The 15,979-nt window shown below is 43.9% G+C and overlaps 1 protein-coding gene across 1 annotated transcript in view; it reads right to left on the reverse strand.

Annotated features, from left to right (window-relative positions):
- Positions 1–14,397, reverse strand: part of LOC144670314 (histone H2B-like) — a 1,149,071-nt gene extending 1,134,674 nt beyond the window's left edge. The window contains exon 1 of the mRNA XM_078532798.1: positions 13,917–14,397. Within this exon, the coding sequence (XP_078388924.1) occupies positions 14,005–14,379 (375 nt within the window). The 5' untranslated portion in view covers positions 14,380–14,397 and the 3' untranslated portion in view covers positions 13,917–14,004. The remainder of the gene's footprint in view (positions 1–13,916) is intronic.
- Between the last annotated feature and the right edge of the window lie 1,582 nt (positions 14,398–15,979).

The raw sequence follows: 15,979 nt of genomic DNA on the forward strand, positions 1-15,979 counted from the left end.
TCACATTTATTCTGGTTCCTTCAATTATCTGCCTGTTGGTAAAAAGTATATTTTTGAATTCATGTACAGGTGAGGTAGAAGATACTGATTCTATTAGTTTAATCTCTCTATTAATAATCATTATGAATGATCTGGGAAGTCTGGGAAGAGTGCCCTCTGCAGTCCCAGTGGCCGGGAAGCAGTCTGGGAAGAGCATCCTCTGCAGTCACCATCGCCGGGAAGCAGTCTGGGAAGAGTGTCCTCTGCAGTCACCATCACTGCAAAGCAGTCTGGGAAGAGTGTCCTCTGCAATCACTGTCGTCGAGTGAAAAAACACAAAGAGTGACATCACAAGAAGATCATAAGTTCATTGGTTGGTGAGTAACTGCTAGTTTGAAATACCTATTCTAAGTTGATTTCAGATCAAAGGTGACTATTGGGGCCCAGGATCGGAGGTCTAACACTTCAGCTTCAACTCAGCAGAGAGAGCAAGTTCCAGTTGATTTTAAAAAGTGTATTTTGATTCTCTATTCTAGTTTGCTTTCAGGTGAAAGGCAAATAGCAGAAATATTTTACAGATTGATAAGTTAAAGACCAGTAGGAAATTTAACAACAAATTGAAAAACTAATTAAATAAAATAGAGATGCAGTGCTAGGCGATGTGTTGCAGCTGTGTGGTGTGGTTGCTGTTGGACCCCATTGTGGTTCCTCATGACCACATCTGTAGCAAATGTTGGTTGCTCGAGAAACTCCGGCTCAGAGTTGATGAGCTAAAGTCTGGGCCTCAGAAACTGTGAAACATCAGGGAGGGGGAGAGTTACCTGGACGCTCTGTTTCAGGAGACAGTCATACCCCTTAGATTAACTACCATAAATTCGGCCAGTAGTCAGGGACAGGAGGGTGTGACTATGAGTGAGGCAGGTAGAGGGATCCAGGAAGTAGCACTGCAGGAGCCTCAACCCTTGTCCTTAACCAACAGGTTTGAGATTCTTGCTCCCTGTGTGGATGAGAGCGGGGACTGTAGGGAGGATGAGCAAACTGACCATAGCACCATGGCACAGGGAGCCATTCAAGTGGGGGGAGAAAAGAGAAATGTAGTTGCAATTGGGGATAGTACAGTTAGGGGAATGATACTGTTCTCTGTAGCCGGGATCGAGAGTCCCGAAGGCTGTGTTGCCTACCTGGTGCCAGGGTTAAGGATATCTGCAGAGGAACATGGAGTGGGAGGGGAAAGATCCAGTTGTTGTGGTCCACGTAGGTACCAACGATATTGGTAGAACAAGGAAAGAGGTTCTGCTGAGGGAATACAAGCAGTTAGGGGCTAAATTAGAAAGAAGAATCAAAAAAGTAATAATCTCCGGATTCCTCCCTGAGCCACAAGCTAATTGGTATCGAGTCAATAAGATTAAAGAGGTGAATGTGTGGTTCAAAGATTGGTGTGGGAGAAATGGGTTTGAATTCATGGGACATTGTCACTAGTACTGGGGAAAGAGGGAGCTATTCCATTCGGATCAGCTCCACTTTAATCAGGCTGGGACCAGTGTCCTGGTGAATCACATAACTAGGGTTGTAGATGGTGCTTTAAACTAAATAGTTGGGGGGGAGGGTTCAGTTGCATGGAAATATAAAAGATCAAACTTTAAGGAGAGGGTAAGAGTGCAGGTTAGTGACAAGGCTGATTGTTCCCAAAAAGTGAAAGGAAGGGACAGAGTGTGTGAACGCCATATTTCACCAAAGAATCAAATAAGAGTAGGGAAAATTGACAACGGGGCAAACTTAAAGGTTTTGTATCTGAATGTGTGTAGCATTCGGAATAAAACTAATGAGTTAAAAGCGCAAATCGAGATAAATAGGTATGACTTGATGGTGATTACTGAGATGTGGTTACAGGGAGAACAGGTTTGGGAGTTGAATATCCAAGGGTACTCAGTGTTTTGGAAGGATAGGCAGGAAGGAAAAGGAGGTGGTGTAGCTTTGTTAGTAAAGGAAGAGATCAGTGCTATAGTGAGGAATGATGTAGGCACTGGAGAGCAAGATGTAGAGTCAGTCTGGGTAGAAATCAGAAATAGCAATGGAAAGAAGTCCCTGGTGGGAGTGATCAATAGGTCCCCAAACAGTAGTTCAGCAGTAGGCCACACAATAAACCATGAACTAATGGGAGTATGTAAGAAAGGCACGGCAATAATCATGGGTGATTTTAATATGCATATTGACAGGCTCATCAAATTGGTAAGGGTAGCGTCGAGGGAGAGTTCATAGGGTGTATTAGAGATTGTTTCTTGAAGCAATATGTTGTGGAACCAACCAGGAAGCAGGCTATTCTGGATTTGGTTTTGTGTAATGAGATTAATGTTCTCAGAATAAAGGATCCACTCCAGTAGAGTGATCATAGCATGCTAGAATTTCAAGTTCAGTTTGAAAGCGAGAAACTTGAGTCCCACACTAGTGTTCTGGAGTTAAACAAAGGTAACTACATAGGCATGAGGGCAGATTTGACCCTAGTGGACTGGGCAGGAAGACTACAATGTAGGACAGTTGAAGAAGAGTGGCAGGTATTTAAGGAGATATTGAATTCCTCCGAAGTAAAATATATTCCAAAGAGGAAGAAAGTTTGTAAGAGGGGGAAAAAGCATCCATGGTTAAGCAAGGAAGTTAAAGATAACATAAAGGCAAAAACTAAAGCATACCAAATTGCAAAGGTCAGAGGCAGGCTGGAAGATTGGGAAACTTTTAGAGATCAACAAAGGGTTACTAAAAAAATAATAAAAAGAGCAATGGTAAATTATGAAAGAAAACTAGCGCAAAATGTAAAAGCTGCTGGCAAAAGTTTCTGCGAGTATATAAAATGAAAGAGAGTAGCTAAAGTGAATCTTGGTCACTTGGAGGATGAGACTGGGGAGTTAACAGTGGGGAACGCAGAAATGGCAGAGACACTTAATCAATATTTTGCCTCAGTTTTCACGGTAGAGGACACTAGTACCACCCCAATAGTGATAGTTAGAGCAGAGGGTATAGAGAAGGAGGAACTTCGAACTTTCACCATCACTGGAGAAAAAGTACTGAGCAAACTATTGGGACTAAAGAGTGACAAGTCCCCAGGACCTGATGGCCATCATCCCAGGGTCTTAAAGGAAGTGGCAGCAGAGAGAATGGATGCATTGGTAATAATATTCCAAAATTCCCTGGATTCTGGAAAGGATCCAGTGGAAAGGAAAATTGCTAATATAATACCCTTATTCAAAAAGGGGGGGAGACAGAAAGTAGGAAACTATAGACCAGTTAGTTTAACTTCTGTCACTGGGAAATTGTTGGAATCCATTATTAAGGAAGTAGTAATGGGGCATTTGGAAAGACAAAATGCAATCCATCAGGGTCAGCATGGCTTTCTGAAGATTAAATCATGTTTGACTAATTTGCTAGAGTTCTTTGAAGACGTGACAAGCAAAATGGATAATGGGGATTGTGTAGATGTAGTATATCTGGACTTCCACAAGACCTTTGATAAGGTGCCACACAAAAGATTAATACACAAGATAAGATCACATGGAGTTAGGGGTAATATAGTAGTTTGGATAGAGAATTGGCTAACCAACAAAAAGTAAGGAGTCGGGATAAATGGGTCTTTTTCTGGATGGCAAGCTGTAACTAGTGGGGTGCCACAGGGTTCAGTCCTTGGGCCCCAACTATTTACAATCTATGTTAATGACTTGGATTCAGGAATAGAAGGTATTATATCTAAATTTGCAGATGACACCAAAATAGGTGGGAAAGTAAGTTGTAATGAAGAAATAAGAAATTTACAAATGGATATGGACAGGTTAGGTGAATTGGCCAAAATTTGGCAGTTGGAGTTTAACGTGGATCAGTGTGAGGTTATCCATTTTGGTTGGAAAAATAAAAAGGACTTATTATTTAAAGGGAGAGAAACTTCAGAATGCTTCAGTGCAGAGGGACCTGGGTGTCCTCGTGCATGAATCGCTGAAAGCTAGTATACAGGTGCAGCAGATAATAAGGAAGGAGAATGGAATTTTGGCATTTATTGCTAAAGGAATTGAGTGTTAAAATAGGGAAGTGTTGTTGCAACTGTACAAGGCATTGGTGAGGCCGCACCTGGAGCGCTGTGCACAGTTTTGGTCCCTTACTTGAGGAAGGATGCAGTTGCATTGGAGGCAGTTCAGAGGGGGCTCACTAGATTGATTCCAGAGATGCAGGGCTTGCCTTATGAGGAGAGATTGAACAGTTTAGGCCTAAACTCGCAAGAGCTTAGAAGGATGAGAGGAGATCTAATTGAGGTGTAGAAGATGCTAAAGGGGATAGAAAAAGTAGATGTGGAGTGGATGTTTCCCCTTGTGGGGGATTCTAGAATGAGAGGCCATAATTTTAGGCTAAGGGGTGATAGATTTAAATCAGGGATGAGGACGAATTACTTTTCTCAATGGGTCGTGAATCTGTGGAATTCACTACCTCAGAGTGCAGTGGATGCTGGGATAATAAAAATAAAAATAAGTTTAAGGAGGAGATAGACAGATTTTTAATTAGTAACGGGTTGAAAGGTTATGGGGAGAGGGCGGGAAATTGGACTTGAGACCGAAATGAGATCAGCCATGATCGTTTTGAATGGCGGGGCAGGCTCGAGGGGCTGAATTGCCTACTCCTGCTCCTAGTTCTTATGAATGGCTGGTGAGCTGTAGCCAGATTCTAGCTTCTATTGGACAGACCCTTCTCAATCCAATTCCCAACTAATCAGAGAGCCAGGTAGAAGAAACTGTAAGTTTTGACCGGCTTATATTTTCATATTTGAAAAGCCTGCCAATTTCAGATCATGTGGGGATAATTCTATTTCCAGCAATTTCTGGTACTGAATGCAACTTGGGGGTTCATGCTGTACCTTCTAATTCTGTGACTTGTACATGAGAGAGGTTTGTTCTGTATCTGTCAATCTCCATTTTTCTTTTTGTGATGGTGGAATTCAATCTCTATCTGCTAATCTTGTACCATGTGAGAGTGTAGGATTCTCTCTGCATCTGTCACTTGTTGAACTGCATGTGTTTGAGAGATTTATTATGTGTCTGTCAGTCTCTGCTTCTGTATGCAAGTGCTGATATCAATCTGTACTGCCCAGTTTCTGCTCTGCTCTGTGAGTGTGGTCACATTCACTGTCTGTCGTTGTTGTGTGTGACTGTGGGATTCATTCTGTGGTCATCAACCCTTGGGACTCAGCCAGTGTGAGAGTCACTCTGCATCTCTCATCAATTGTCAGGTTAATTCTGTAACTGACATTCATTGGAGCTGTGTTGTTATGGCCTTAATTCTGCATCTGTTAGTCTCTGGTTTGGAATGTGGATTTGGGACATATTCCGTATCTGACAGACTCTGATACTGAATGTGACAATCAATTTAACTTTGTATCTGTCAGTCTTTATGCAAAATAATTTGTTATTGTGTATCTGTCTGCCGATGGTGAGCATGAGGTGAATTACGTACCTGTCAGTCATTGGAACTGAATGTTATTTTGTGATCCATTCCATCTGTCACTCCCCAGAATTACAAGTGAATGTGGGGCTCATTCTGAAGCTGACAGTATCTGGAAGTGAGTGTGAGTTTGACTTTAGTTCTGCAGTTATCAGTCTTTGACTACACATGTACTTTATTCATTCTGCAAGTATCAGTCTCTGGTCCTGTATCCAAATGTTGATTTTTGTTTGTATCTGTCAGTTGTGGGATTGTGTAGGAATGCAGGATGAACGATATGAATATCATTCTCTGATTCTATATCAGTGGGATTCAATCTGCTTCAATATATCACTTGTGAAATATTAAAAACAAGTGCTTCCTTTCAGTTACCTGTGAAATGCAATATTGTTGCATTCAATCTGTATGTGTCCATCTCTTGTCTTGCACGTGGATGTGTTATTTTTTCTGTATCAGTGGTTCCCAGGTAATTTACATGAGAATGAGATTAATTCTAACCCTAACATATGTGAGTGTGGCATTCAGTCTTTAGCTGTCCATATCTGGAAATAATTGCGTCGCTGAAGTTGATTTTACTTTTTTCTTCATTTGTTGCTGTCTGTGAATGAGATTTGTCTTATGCCTGTCAGTCGGTGGCACTTTAAATGACTGCTTTTGGTCTCTGCCTTATTGTCTTTTCCTGTGTGTAGGCCTGTGGAATTTTTTTTCTGCAATTCAGGGTTTGGTCCCCTGTATAAAGTGGGATTAATGCAGTGTATGTCAGTTTTTGGTGAGTGTGGACATACTTCTGTGTTAGTCATTCTCTCAAACTGAATGTGAGTGCGCATTAATTCAGTTTTCATCAGCATCTGGCAGACCCTGAGGGTGGGAATCATTCAATATCTGTCAGTTTCTGGTATTGTATGTGAATGTGCAGCTCATTCTGTGTCATTGCCTTGTAAAGGGTGTGAGTGAGGGGTTTATTTGTACCTGTCACTGTGCAATACTGAATGGGATTATGAGCTTCATTCTGTATTTTTCAATCTCTACTGCTCGATGTGAATGTGTTTATTTTTGGCCGTCAGTCTCAGGTACAATAAGAGACTCTGGAATTTATTATACCTTTGCCAGTCTCTGGTAGGGTATCTGACACTGGGCTACATTCTGCATCTTTCAGTCAATGGCAATGGATATGAAAGTAGCTTTAATTCTGTATTTGTCAGTCCCTGGGTTGAATGTGGTATTTGGAATTTGTTGTTCTTATGTCTGTCTCTAGATTTTCAGGTGAGTTTGGGGTTCATTCTCGATCTAAGTGTCTCTGCCATAGAATGCAACTGTGCGGGGTTTTCTTTATTGGTACATAACCTGCATCTCAGGCATGATCTAAGGATACATTCAGTAGTTCTGTGCTAGTTGTGTATTGGTATTAAATTTTTATCTCAGTGAGAACAAATTCGAGTGATAACATATGCATCAATCTCAAATCTGGTCCATTATTTAATTCCTGCAGTTTGAAAAAAAATGGAATTCATACTTTAATATTCTATTCTAACACTTAGTGAAATTTTGGAACTGGTATTTAATGTGTAGCTCACTCTACATTCTGAGGTGCTCAGTAGCAATTCATCCTGCATATTACAATAGGGTAAATGTTGTCTGATGTAGTTAATAATTAGTATTTAATTTGTGGCCAAGCTGACATCGTGTATTTAAATCAAATAGAGGCTGTGCTTTTGCCCTGGGGTTGATGTATCTAGTCCTCAGGTGTACTGGTTTAATGTAAACAATTTCTCCCAGCAATGCTCTGTTTGACTCTTATATTGAAAGGGCACCTCTCAATCTTGGGATCTGTGTCGGTCTCTATCTGTTTCATTTTGGCCTAAAGAGCTGGCAGTATCTCGATGCTTTGTGAGTGATATTGTACTTACTGGAACCATCAGGCTGCACTTTTCCTCGTTTCGAAGAACCATCTGGTTCCTTCAATTCTTTCCGTGCACGGAGAAAATATAACTCCTTCACCTGAAGAATAGATGAAATAGAAGATACAAAAGTGATCAAGGTATTTTTAAAAAATAGGTGTGATTATAATGAACAATAAACAAAGCAAAACTAGCAGCACCTCAGTGTCTGACCCCACCACAGTACTGGAGCAATCTGTTTCTGCTTATCTGCTATTTTGAGCGGTTTTACAACAATGTTATGACTTCCAGAAACAACCTGTCCTATGCACTGCTCATTGAATTAGACTATCCGATGGAGGAGTGACTTTCGCAAGGGTCAGATTCCTATATGCTGCTCCATTCGAACTAACTGTACACCCGGAAACAAGCAGGTACTGTTTAAAATGTCTCTTTCACACTTCTCACCTGGTGCCTGAAATTGATCTTCTTTGTGTAACTGGAAACATTGTTACTGTGCGGCTATTTTCCCCGCCATTCTCTCTCCAATAACAAGGGGCAGTGGGAGCCGGAACTAAGCCAGGAAGCTTCACTCGGGTTTGGGGAGAGAAAGCAGCAATGATCTTCAATGGCGAGTTCTTCTCACTCTGTCCAGACACTGCTCGAGAATGGCCTCTCCCTTCCCCCCGCTCACTCCATGTTCCGGGAGCAGCTCGTGTTCCAGGGAGCCCATTAAAAACAGCCGCCGCCTCCGCCTCAGCTGCCCGGACACTCAATGCCAATCTCTGAGCATATCTGCGGACGCGGCTCCAAACCGATGCGCTGCTTTAAGCAGATGCTGTTTGTTCACTTCCCTCTGGGGCGGTGATGTCTCCGATCGCTGCTGAATTAAACCCTATTCCGCTCACTGAGTGAATGACGCTCTCAGCCATTGTTGGGGGAGGGGTTACGCATGCGCTGTTATCCTCATTGCGACGACGCCGGACAGTGGTTCAAACAGCGCATGCGCAAATCTCCACAAAAATTCAGCCACTAAAATCAATAGAAATTTTGCCCATTTCACTCTCATCACAGAGAGAACAAAATCTCCGAACCTGTGTCGGCGCGGGGGGCAAGGGGCGTTGGGTGCGAGTGGACGTGTGTCGGGGGTACACTGGTGGGTAAAGGCCGCTTTACAACATCAATTTTAACACAGGAGATTCCCCCAAACAGCTTGTAAAATGCTGGAACCGTGTGTGTATGAGGATGGTGATGTTACTGAGGATGATTCCTGTTTTAGAATAGACTGTGTTTAGGTCGGAATATTACTGAGTGTTAATTATAACGAGAGCATATTTCAAAGCTCCGGGTTTGCGGAAACTCCTGACTGTGAAGCCCGGGTCTGTCCGGGTTTGTGTCTCGGTTCCATTGGTAATAAACGGGTTGAAACTGGCGGTTGCAGAAACTGGAGGAGGAGCTGAAAGATCAGGGGCTGTTCTCTCTCTGTCTGTCACTCCGGATCTTTCCCCCCTCCCGCTCTCTGTTTAATCTTCACTCTGTCTCCTCCCCTCCCTGCTCTCAAACCGCCTTTTTCACTCAGGTCCGGGCGAGCTGTATAAAAGAGGAACGTGACACAGCTCGTCTCTCATATTCTGCAGCGATCTGAGTGAAGAATCATCATGTCTGGCAGAGGGAAAGGAGGCAAAGGACTGGGGAAAGGTGGAGCAAAGCGGCACCGCAAAGTGCTTCGTGATAATATCCAGGGCATCACCAAACCAGCAATCCGCCGCCTGGCTCGCCGTGGCGGTGTCAAGCGGATCTCGGGTTTGATCTATGAGGAGACTCGCGGGGTGCTGAAGGTTTTCCTGGAGAATGTGATCAGGGATGCGGTCACCTACACTGAACACGCCAAGCGCAAGACGGTCACTGCCATGGATGTGGTGTACGCTCTGAAACGCCAGGGCCGCACACTCTATGGATTTGGCGGCTGAACAGCTCGACCCTTTCTACCAAACACGCAACAAAGGCTCTTTTCAGAGCCACCCACCACCTCACAGAGAGCAGAGACCTGGGAACGGGAGCTGGGATGGGCTGTGATCGGGAATGTTAGTGTCTGAAACAAACAAGATCTCTGAAGAAGAGTCATACAGACTAGAAGGGTTTAACTCTTTTCTCTCCACAGATGCTGTCAGACGTACTGAGGTTTCCAGCATTTTCTGTTTATATTTCAGACTTCCAGCATCCGCAGTATTTTTCTTTCATTTTAGTGCATGATTTGTTCCGTGTTTCGGGGGGATGTACTAAGTCCCTCAATTTAATCGTTATTTATTATCCTGGATGGCACATTCTCCACTGACGCTGAAAAGCCGCTCCACTACACATTTTCGAAATGTTTTATTTTAGGTAACACCAGCCGTTCAATGCGTCAGTGGTGTATGAGGTTACAATCAGATCAGCCATGATTTCACTGAATAGGTTCAGGCTCGTGGCTGAGTGGCCTCCTGCTCCGAATCCCAATGTTCGGACGGATGTTCGTGAAGTTACTGACAGGGTTTGGGAAACAGCAGTTTCATCTCAGCCACTCGGCGACCTGGAATTTCCGCAGTCTGAGCGACTGCAGCCGGACTCTAGCTCTGATTGGTCAGCCTCTTCCTAGTCTAATTCTTAACCAATCGCAGAGTCAGGGAGAAGAAATCGAAAATTATGATTGATTTACTTTTTTTTTGCATTCGAAAAGCCCGCCAATTCCAGTGTTGGAAAATGCAAGATAATCTTAATTTTCAGGCAACAATTTTTAATCTCTCACTTTATGTTCTGTTATACTGCGCTCCCTGTCACAAGATCTTGGCGCTATTTTCGGAGCTATTTTCAGAATTTGTCATCTCCTTTCAGGAACCGGGATCTGTCAGGCCGGGAATAGCGGGAGAATCGAGCCGGTCACTTTCTCCGCTCTTTATCGTCATGAACAGCCCAGAATGAGGGCAATGGGAAGAGATCTGAAGCCCCCAAGCACCGGTTCCATTTTATTACCCACTCCAGACCTCTAAGAGAGCGGCGATTTTTAGGATAAAAACAAAAAACTGCGGATGCTGGAAATCCAAAACAAAAATAAAAATACCTGGAAGAACTCAGCAAGTCTGGCAGCATCTGCGGAAAGGATCTGTTGAAGAGTCATAGCGACTCGAAATGTTAACTGTGTTCCTCTCCGCAGATGCTGCCAGAGCTGCTGAGTTTTTCAAGGCATTTTTATTTTTGTTTCGGTGAATTTTAGGGTTGGTTGTGCTGTAGGGAGCAATGGACAGTCCGTCAATTTTTGCCTGCGAAATCCAGCACTGACTTTACACAGTTCAAACAACAGACTGGTGTTTCTGTCCAAAAATAAGCAGGTTCATCAGGATGATGCCGGGTTTAAAAATTGTTGGAAGAGGTTAAATGAACAGGAATGTCATTCGGGTAAGGAAATATTGAATTGCAGTGAAATGGTATTTTTAATTTTTAAAAATTGAGGAACAAAGTCTTCTGATATCGAGTCGGTCAACGGCTGGAAATAAAGGCCGAATTTTTGAAATAGGCAATTAAAAACAACTCGACCAATGGGGACCTGAGGTGCCAGGGATTAATTCATTGGTTAGATTTTGGATAAAACTGCCTGGGCGCAAGGCTCCAGCCAATTACTGTTCGGGGCGGTTCCTCTCAGAGTTTAAAAAGGCGGATTGGGCAGCAGACTGTCTTAATAGTTTTTGCATCTCAGGTTGTGGTGAATCTGTTCAGAAAATGGCCAGGACCAAGCAGACAGCGCGCAAATCGACCGGAGGGAAAGCTCCCCGCAAACAGCTGGCGACCAAAGCGGCCCGGAAGAGCGCTCCAGCAACGGGCGGCGTGAAGAAGCCTCATCGCTACAGACCCGGCACTGTGGCTCTGAGGGAGATCCGCCGCTACCAGAAATCCACCGAGCTGCTCATTCGCAAACTGCCCTTCCAGCGCCTGGTGCGAGAGATCGCTCAGGACTTCAAGACAGACCTGCGCTTCCAGAGCTCGGCCGTCATGGCCCTGCAGGAGGCCAGCGAGGCTTACCTGGTGGGGCTCTTTGAGGACACCAACCTGTGCGCCATCCACGCCAAGCGAGTCACCATCATGCCCAAAGACATCCAGCTGGCCCGCCGCATCCGGGGGGAACGCGCCTAAAACCCGGCTTCAGCACCAAGTACAACAAAGGCTCTTTTCAGAGCCAACAGATCGACAGATGAAAGATCTGCAATCTCCTGTTGTCCACTCCAGGACTTAGACATCGCGAAGATACAATTTGCTCCCTTGCATCAGTTTATTTTTCTTGTCTACAAACCTCTTTTGTGGGACTGATAATCACAGACGATGCAGTTGTAAATTGTAGCGCAGATGGTATATTAATTTCAGCAGAAAATTGGGACTGCGGTCACCTTAGTGCTGTAGGTCACTTCCAATAAATAGCGGCTGTGAAAATGTATTAAATACTGCGAGAAGACATCAATCCCAAGCAAAGGGTGAGTTGCGGGTTACAAGTCAGTGCTCATGATGTCAATAAAGGCAATGCCTCAAGCAACAAGAGGTTATGACTCCGGTGCACAGACATAGAATCAAAGAATTTGCACAGCACGGGAGGCCATTTGGCCCTTGCGCTTGTCTGCATCTGCTCTCCAAATGAGTGTTATGACCTAATGCTTCCCCCATCCCCCATTCCAGCACTTTTTTTCTATTCAAATAATCATCTAATACCCTCTTGAATGCCTCTATTGAACCTGCCTCCACTACACTTCCAGAGAGTGCATTCCAGTCCCGAACCACTCGGGTGGAAATGTAATTTCTCTGTTGATGCGAGTTGGTTGTCCATGCGGATCATTAGAAACGCTTCACCATTACTGAAATTCGGCACGCAGCAGACAGACAATAGATCACCCTTTCACAGACTCTGAGAGTGGCTCTGAAAAGAGCCTTTGGCTTATCAGATAAAAGAATGGCCGCTTCACTTGGTCTTCGAGGCTGCAGAGGCGCTGGTTTTCTTGGGCAGAAGCACGGCCTGGATATTAGGTAGCACCCCGCCCTGAGCGATGGTCACCCCTCCCAGCAGCTTGTTGAGCTCCTCGTCGTTGCGGACGGCCAGCTGCAAGTGTCTGGGGATGATGCGGGTCTTCTTGTTGTCCCGGGCCGCGTTACCGGCCAGCTCGAGGATTTCAGCCGTCAGATACTCGAGCACAGCAGCCAAATAGACCGGGGCTCCGGCACCCACACGCTCAGCATAGTTGCCCTTTCTCAGGAGCCTGTGAACACGGCCCACCGGGAACTGCAGTCCAGCCCGGGAGGAGCGAGATCTGGCCTTGGACCGAGCTTTACCGCCGGTCTTTCCTCTTCCAGACATTTCACAATCTCACAAACACTTTAACAGAGAATGAGGAAATCCTCTCACATTCGCTTCTCTTATAGCTTCGGGATGAATGGTGCTGCGGGCATTGCTGATTGGTCACTTTGTGCTGCGTCTCATAATGTTGTTCATATCACCAACCAGATATCTACTGAACTCACCAATCAGGAGACTTGACGGAGTGTGGGCGGAAAATAACGGCGCCAAATTTTGAGATTCCAACCGATCTTTTTTTCAAATTTTAAAAGCCCGCCAAATTTGTAAAAAACAAAGCCAAAAAAGAACGGATCGAACATAGTACTAATTGGATAAAAGCAAAATACAGACGATGCTGGAAATCTGAAACAAAAACAAAAATACCTGAAAAATTCATCTACGGAGAGGAACACAATTGACGTTTCGAGTACTAATTGGAAATGGTTATTCAGTATTTAGTATTCGAAAGTTACATTCTCTTCATCTCTCTCTCTCTTTCCCTGGATTACAGTTTTTTGTATATTTCAATTTCTGATTTTCTGTCTGGGTTTATGTGTATCTGAAAACAAGTCGAAAATAACGGCGCAAATTTACGGAATGTATTTTTTTAATTCGACATCGATATATTTATAAAACAAGAAATACATTTTATATAGAAAATCCAGTTAATAGTGAACACGGTCTGACGACAAAGTTTTAAAAATGTCCGTCCCTAATGGGACTATTTCACATTTTATCCTAAATTCCGGATTCGCTTTAAGAATCCGGCATCAATTCTAGATAATCTCGATCCTTCATGAAACCTTCTTAGCAGCCGGCTGAATGTGCCATTTACATCGTTCTGCTGATAGACGGGAAATTGAAGATATTTGGGACAGCCAAAATTGAACATACTTGGAGTAAATTTGCCAGCGTCGAGACTGAAGTTTGCTGCACAACCGGTGCTAATAGGAAATCAACTGATCGATTATTGAGGCGAAACTTGAACCGAATTGGAACCTGAGGCATTTGCGTTCTATTCGCTCTCTCGCCAAAACCAGGGACAGGGGTCGAATATGACGCGTCTTAAAACAATGGCTTCGTGAGCGGCAAGTCATTAATTTATGGGACATCATTAACGAAGCCCAACAATTGAACGAGTTAAATCTACGTTACCGAGAATCTGATTGAAACGTGATCAAAATAATAATTTCAAAATTCGAAATGCTCCATAGTAAAATCATAACTTATAACTAAAGAAATCATATAGCTTTTTCAGAGAGATTGTGGGTGGCTCTTAAAAGAGCCGTTGTGTTGTGAATGTGTTTTTCAGTCAGTTCGGGGGTTTTACTTGGAGCTGGTGTACTTGGTCACCGCCTTTGTCCCTTCCGACACGGCGTGTTTGGCCAGTTCCCCGGGCAGCAGCAGGCGCACGGCGGTCTGGATTTCCCGGGAGCTGATGGTGCTTCGCTTGTTGTAATGGGCCAGGCGGGAAGCCTCACCCGCGATGCGCTCGAAAATATCGCTCACGAACGAGTTCATGATGCTCATGGCCTTGGAGGAGATGCCGGTGTCGGGGTGAACCTGCTTCATCACTTTGTAGATGTAGATGGCGTAACTCTCCTTCCGCGACTTTCGCCGCTTCTTGCCGCCCTTTGCTACCGGTTTCTTTAAGGCTTTCTTGCCTCCCTTCTTGGGAGCTGGTTTCTTCTCATCAACCATCGTCACTTTCAGACACAGAATAAAACGAACCACTTCCGAGCACCGATTAAATAGACAGTCTGACAGACCTATGCTAATGAGGAATGGGGAAACGATGATTCTGATTGGACATTTAATAAAATACAACAGCCACTTATTTTGTACTTTTCTCTGTTTGCATTTTTAATGTGGCCAATCAAATTTCGACTTCTCCACCAATCATTAGCCCTTTTACGACAATCAGGAAATATATTCTATCAGGATTCTCTCTAGTCCCAGTTTCTCAGTTTGTGAAGATACACCGGGAATTGTTGTCTGGCTGTCGGTGCGAGGGGCCTTTCTCCACAGAGGGACTGCACGGAAATGCGGGATTCCTCCCGGAACTCTTGTAACTAGTGCGACTTACTCACTGGGATATTGTGTATGTGTGTGTGAGTGGTAGGGGGTTGGAGTATAGGGAGTGAAATTTGTTCTTGAGGCTGTGGTCCGCTGTAACAAACACTCACACAGTCATAAAAACAAAAAAACTACTGCGGATGCTGGAAATCCAAAACAAAAACAGAATTACCTGCAAAAACTCAGCAGGTCTGGCAGCATCGGCGGAGAAGAAAAGAGTTGACGTTTCGAGTCCTCATGACCCTTCAACAGAACAGAGTCATGACCCTTCAACTCACGCACACACATTATTAAAGAATGGGAGTTTCAGAATGATTCCCAAATTTACATTCAGGACCATTGAACTATATTAAAATAATCCCATAATCAAACCATGTATGATATCCTGACAGTTATAGAAAGAATCTTCCATCCACAGCCACACGTGTTACCAGTGACTGACAAATACAGCCAGAGTCCTACACGTAAACTCAGCACCAGAGGCTGAGTAATACAGGATTAATTACACATATACACAGAAATAAAGACAAAAACATCCCCACACAGACACTCTACCAGAGACTAAGAGATAGAAAATGAATTTCCAGTACCACTGAACAATTCAGGTTGAGTCCCAAAAGCTCAATCTGTACCAGAGCCTGATAGATACAGAAAGAATGCCTTACAAACAGGCCAAAGCTTCACAGTTACATAGTCAGACATCAATTACCAAAGACTGGCAGTTACTTAAGGAGAAAACACTCACAGTATCACGAAGTGGTAAATACGGAGTCAATTCCACAGTCACACATCACAAAGTCCAACAGATATGGAATGAATCTCTCACATGTACAGTGTCAAAGACTGACATGCAAATTTCACATTCAAATGTCATACTAATAGAATGGAAAATTGAGAATGAATCACATACTCACATTCAGGTTCATGAATCACAGATAAAGATTGAATCACACATTCACATCGCTTGCCAGGTGCCAACAGACATACAATTGATCCCAGCTTTATATATAGTACCAGAGACTGACTGGTGCAGAATACACCTGAATCTCACATCGAGCAGAATAGATGGACTGATGCATTAAACCTTCAGAAATAGGAGCTGGACTTGGCTATTTGGCCATTCGACCTCCTCCATCATTCATTCAGACAGATGTTCTACCTCAACTCCACTTTGCCGCACTCTCCTTATATCCCTAGTATCCAAAATCAATTGACCTCTGTCTGG

This window comes from Cetorhinus maximus, chromosome 31 (assembly GCF_964194155.1).
Source record: "Cetorhinus maximus chromosome 31, sCetMax3.hap1.1, whole genome shotgun sequence".
Classification (NCBI taxonomy): domain Eukaryota; kingdom Metazoa; phylum Chordata; class Chondrichthyes; order Lamniformes; family Cetorhinidae; genus Cetorhinus; species Cetorhinus maximus.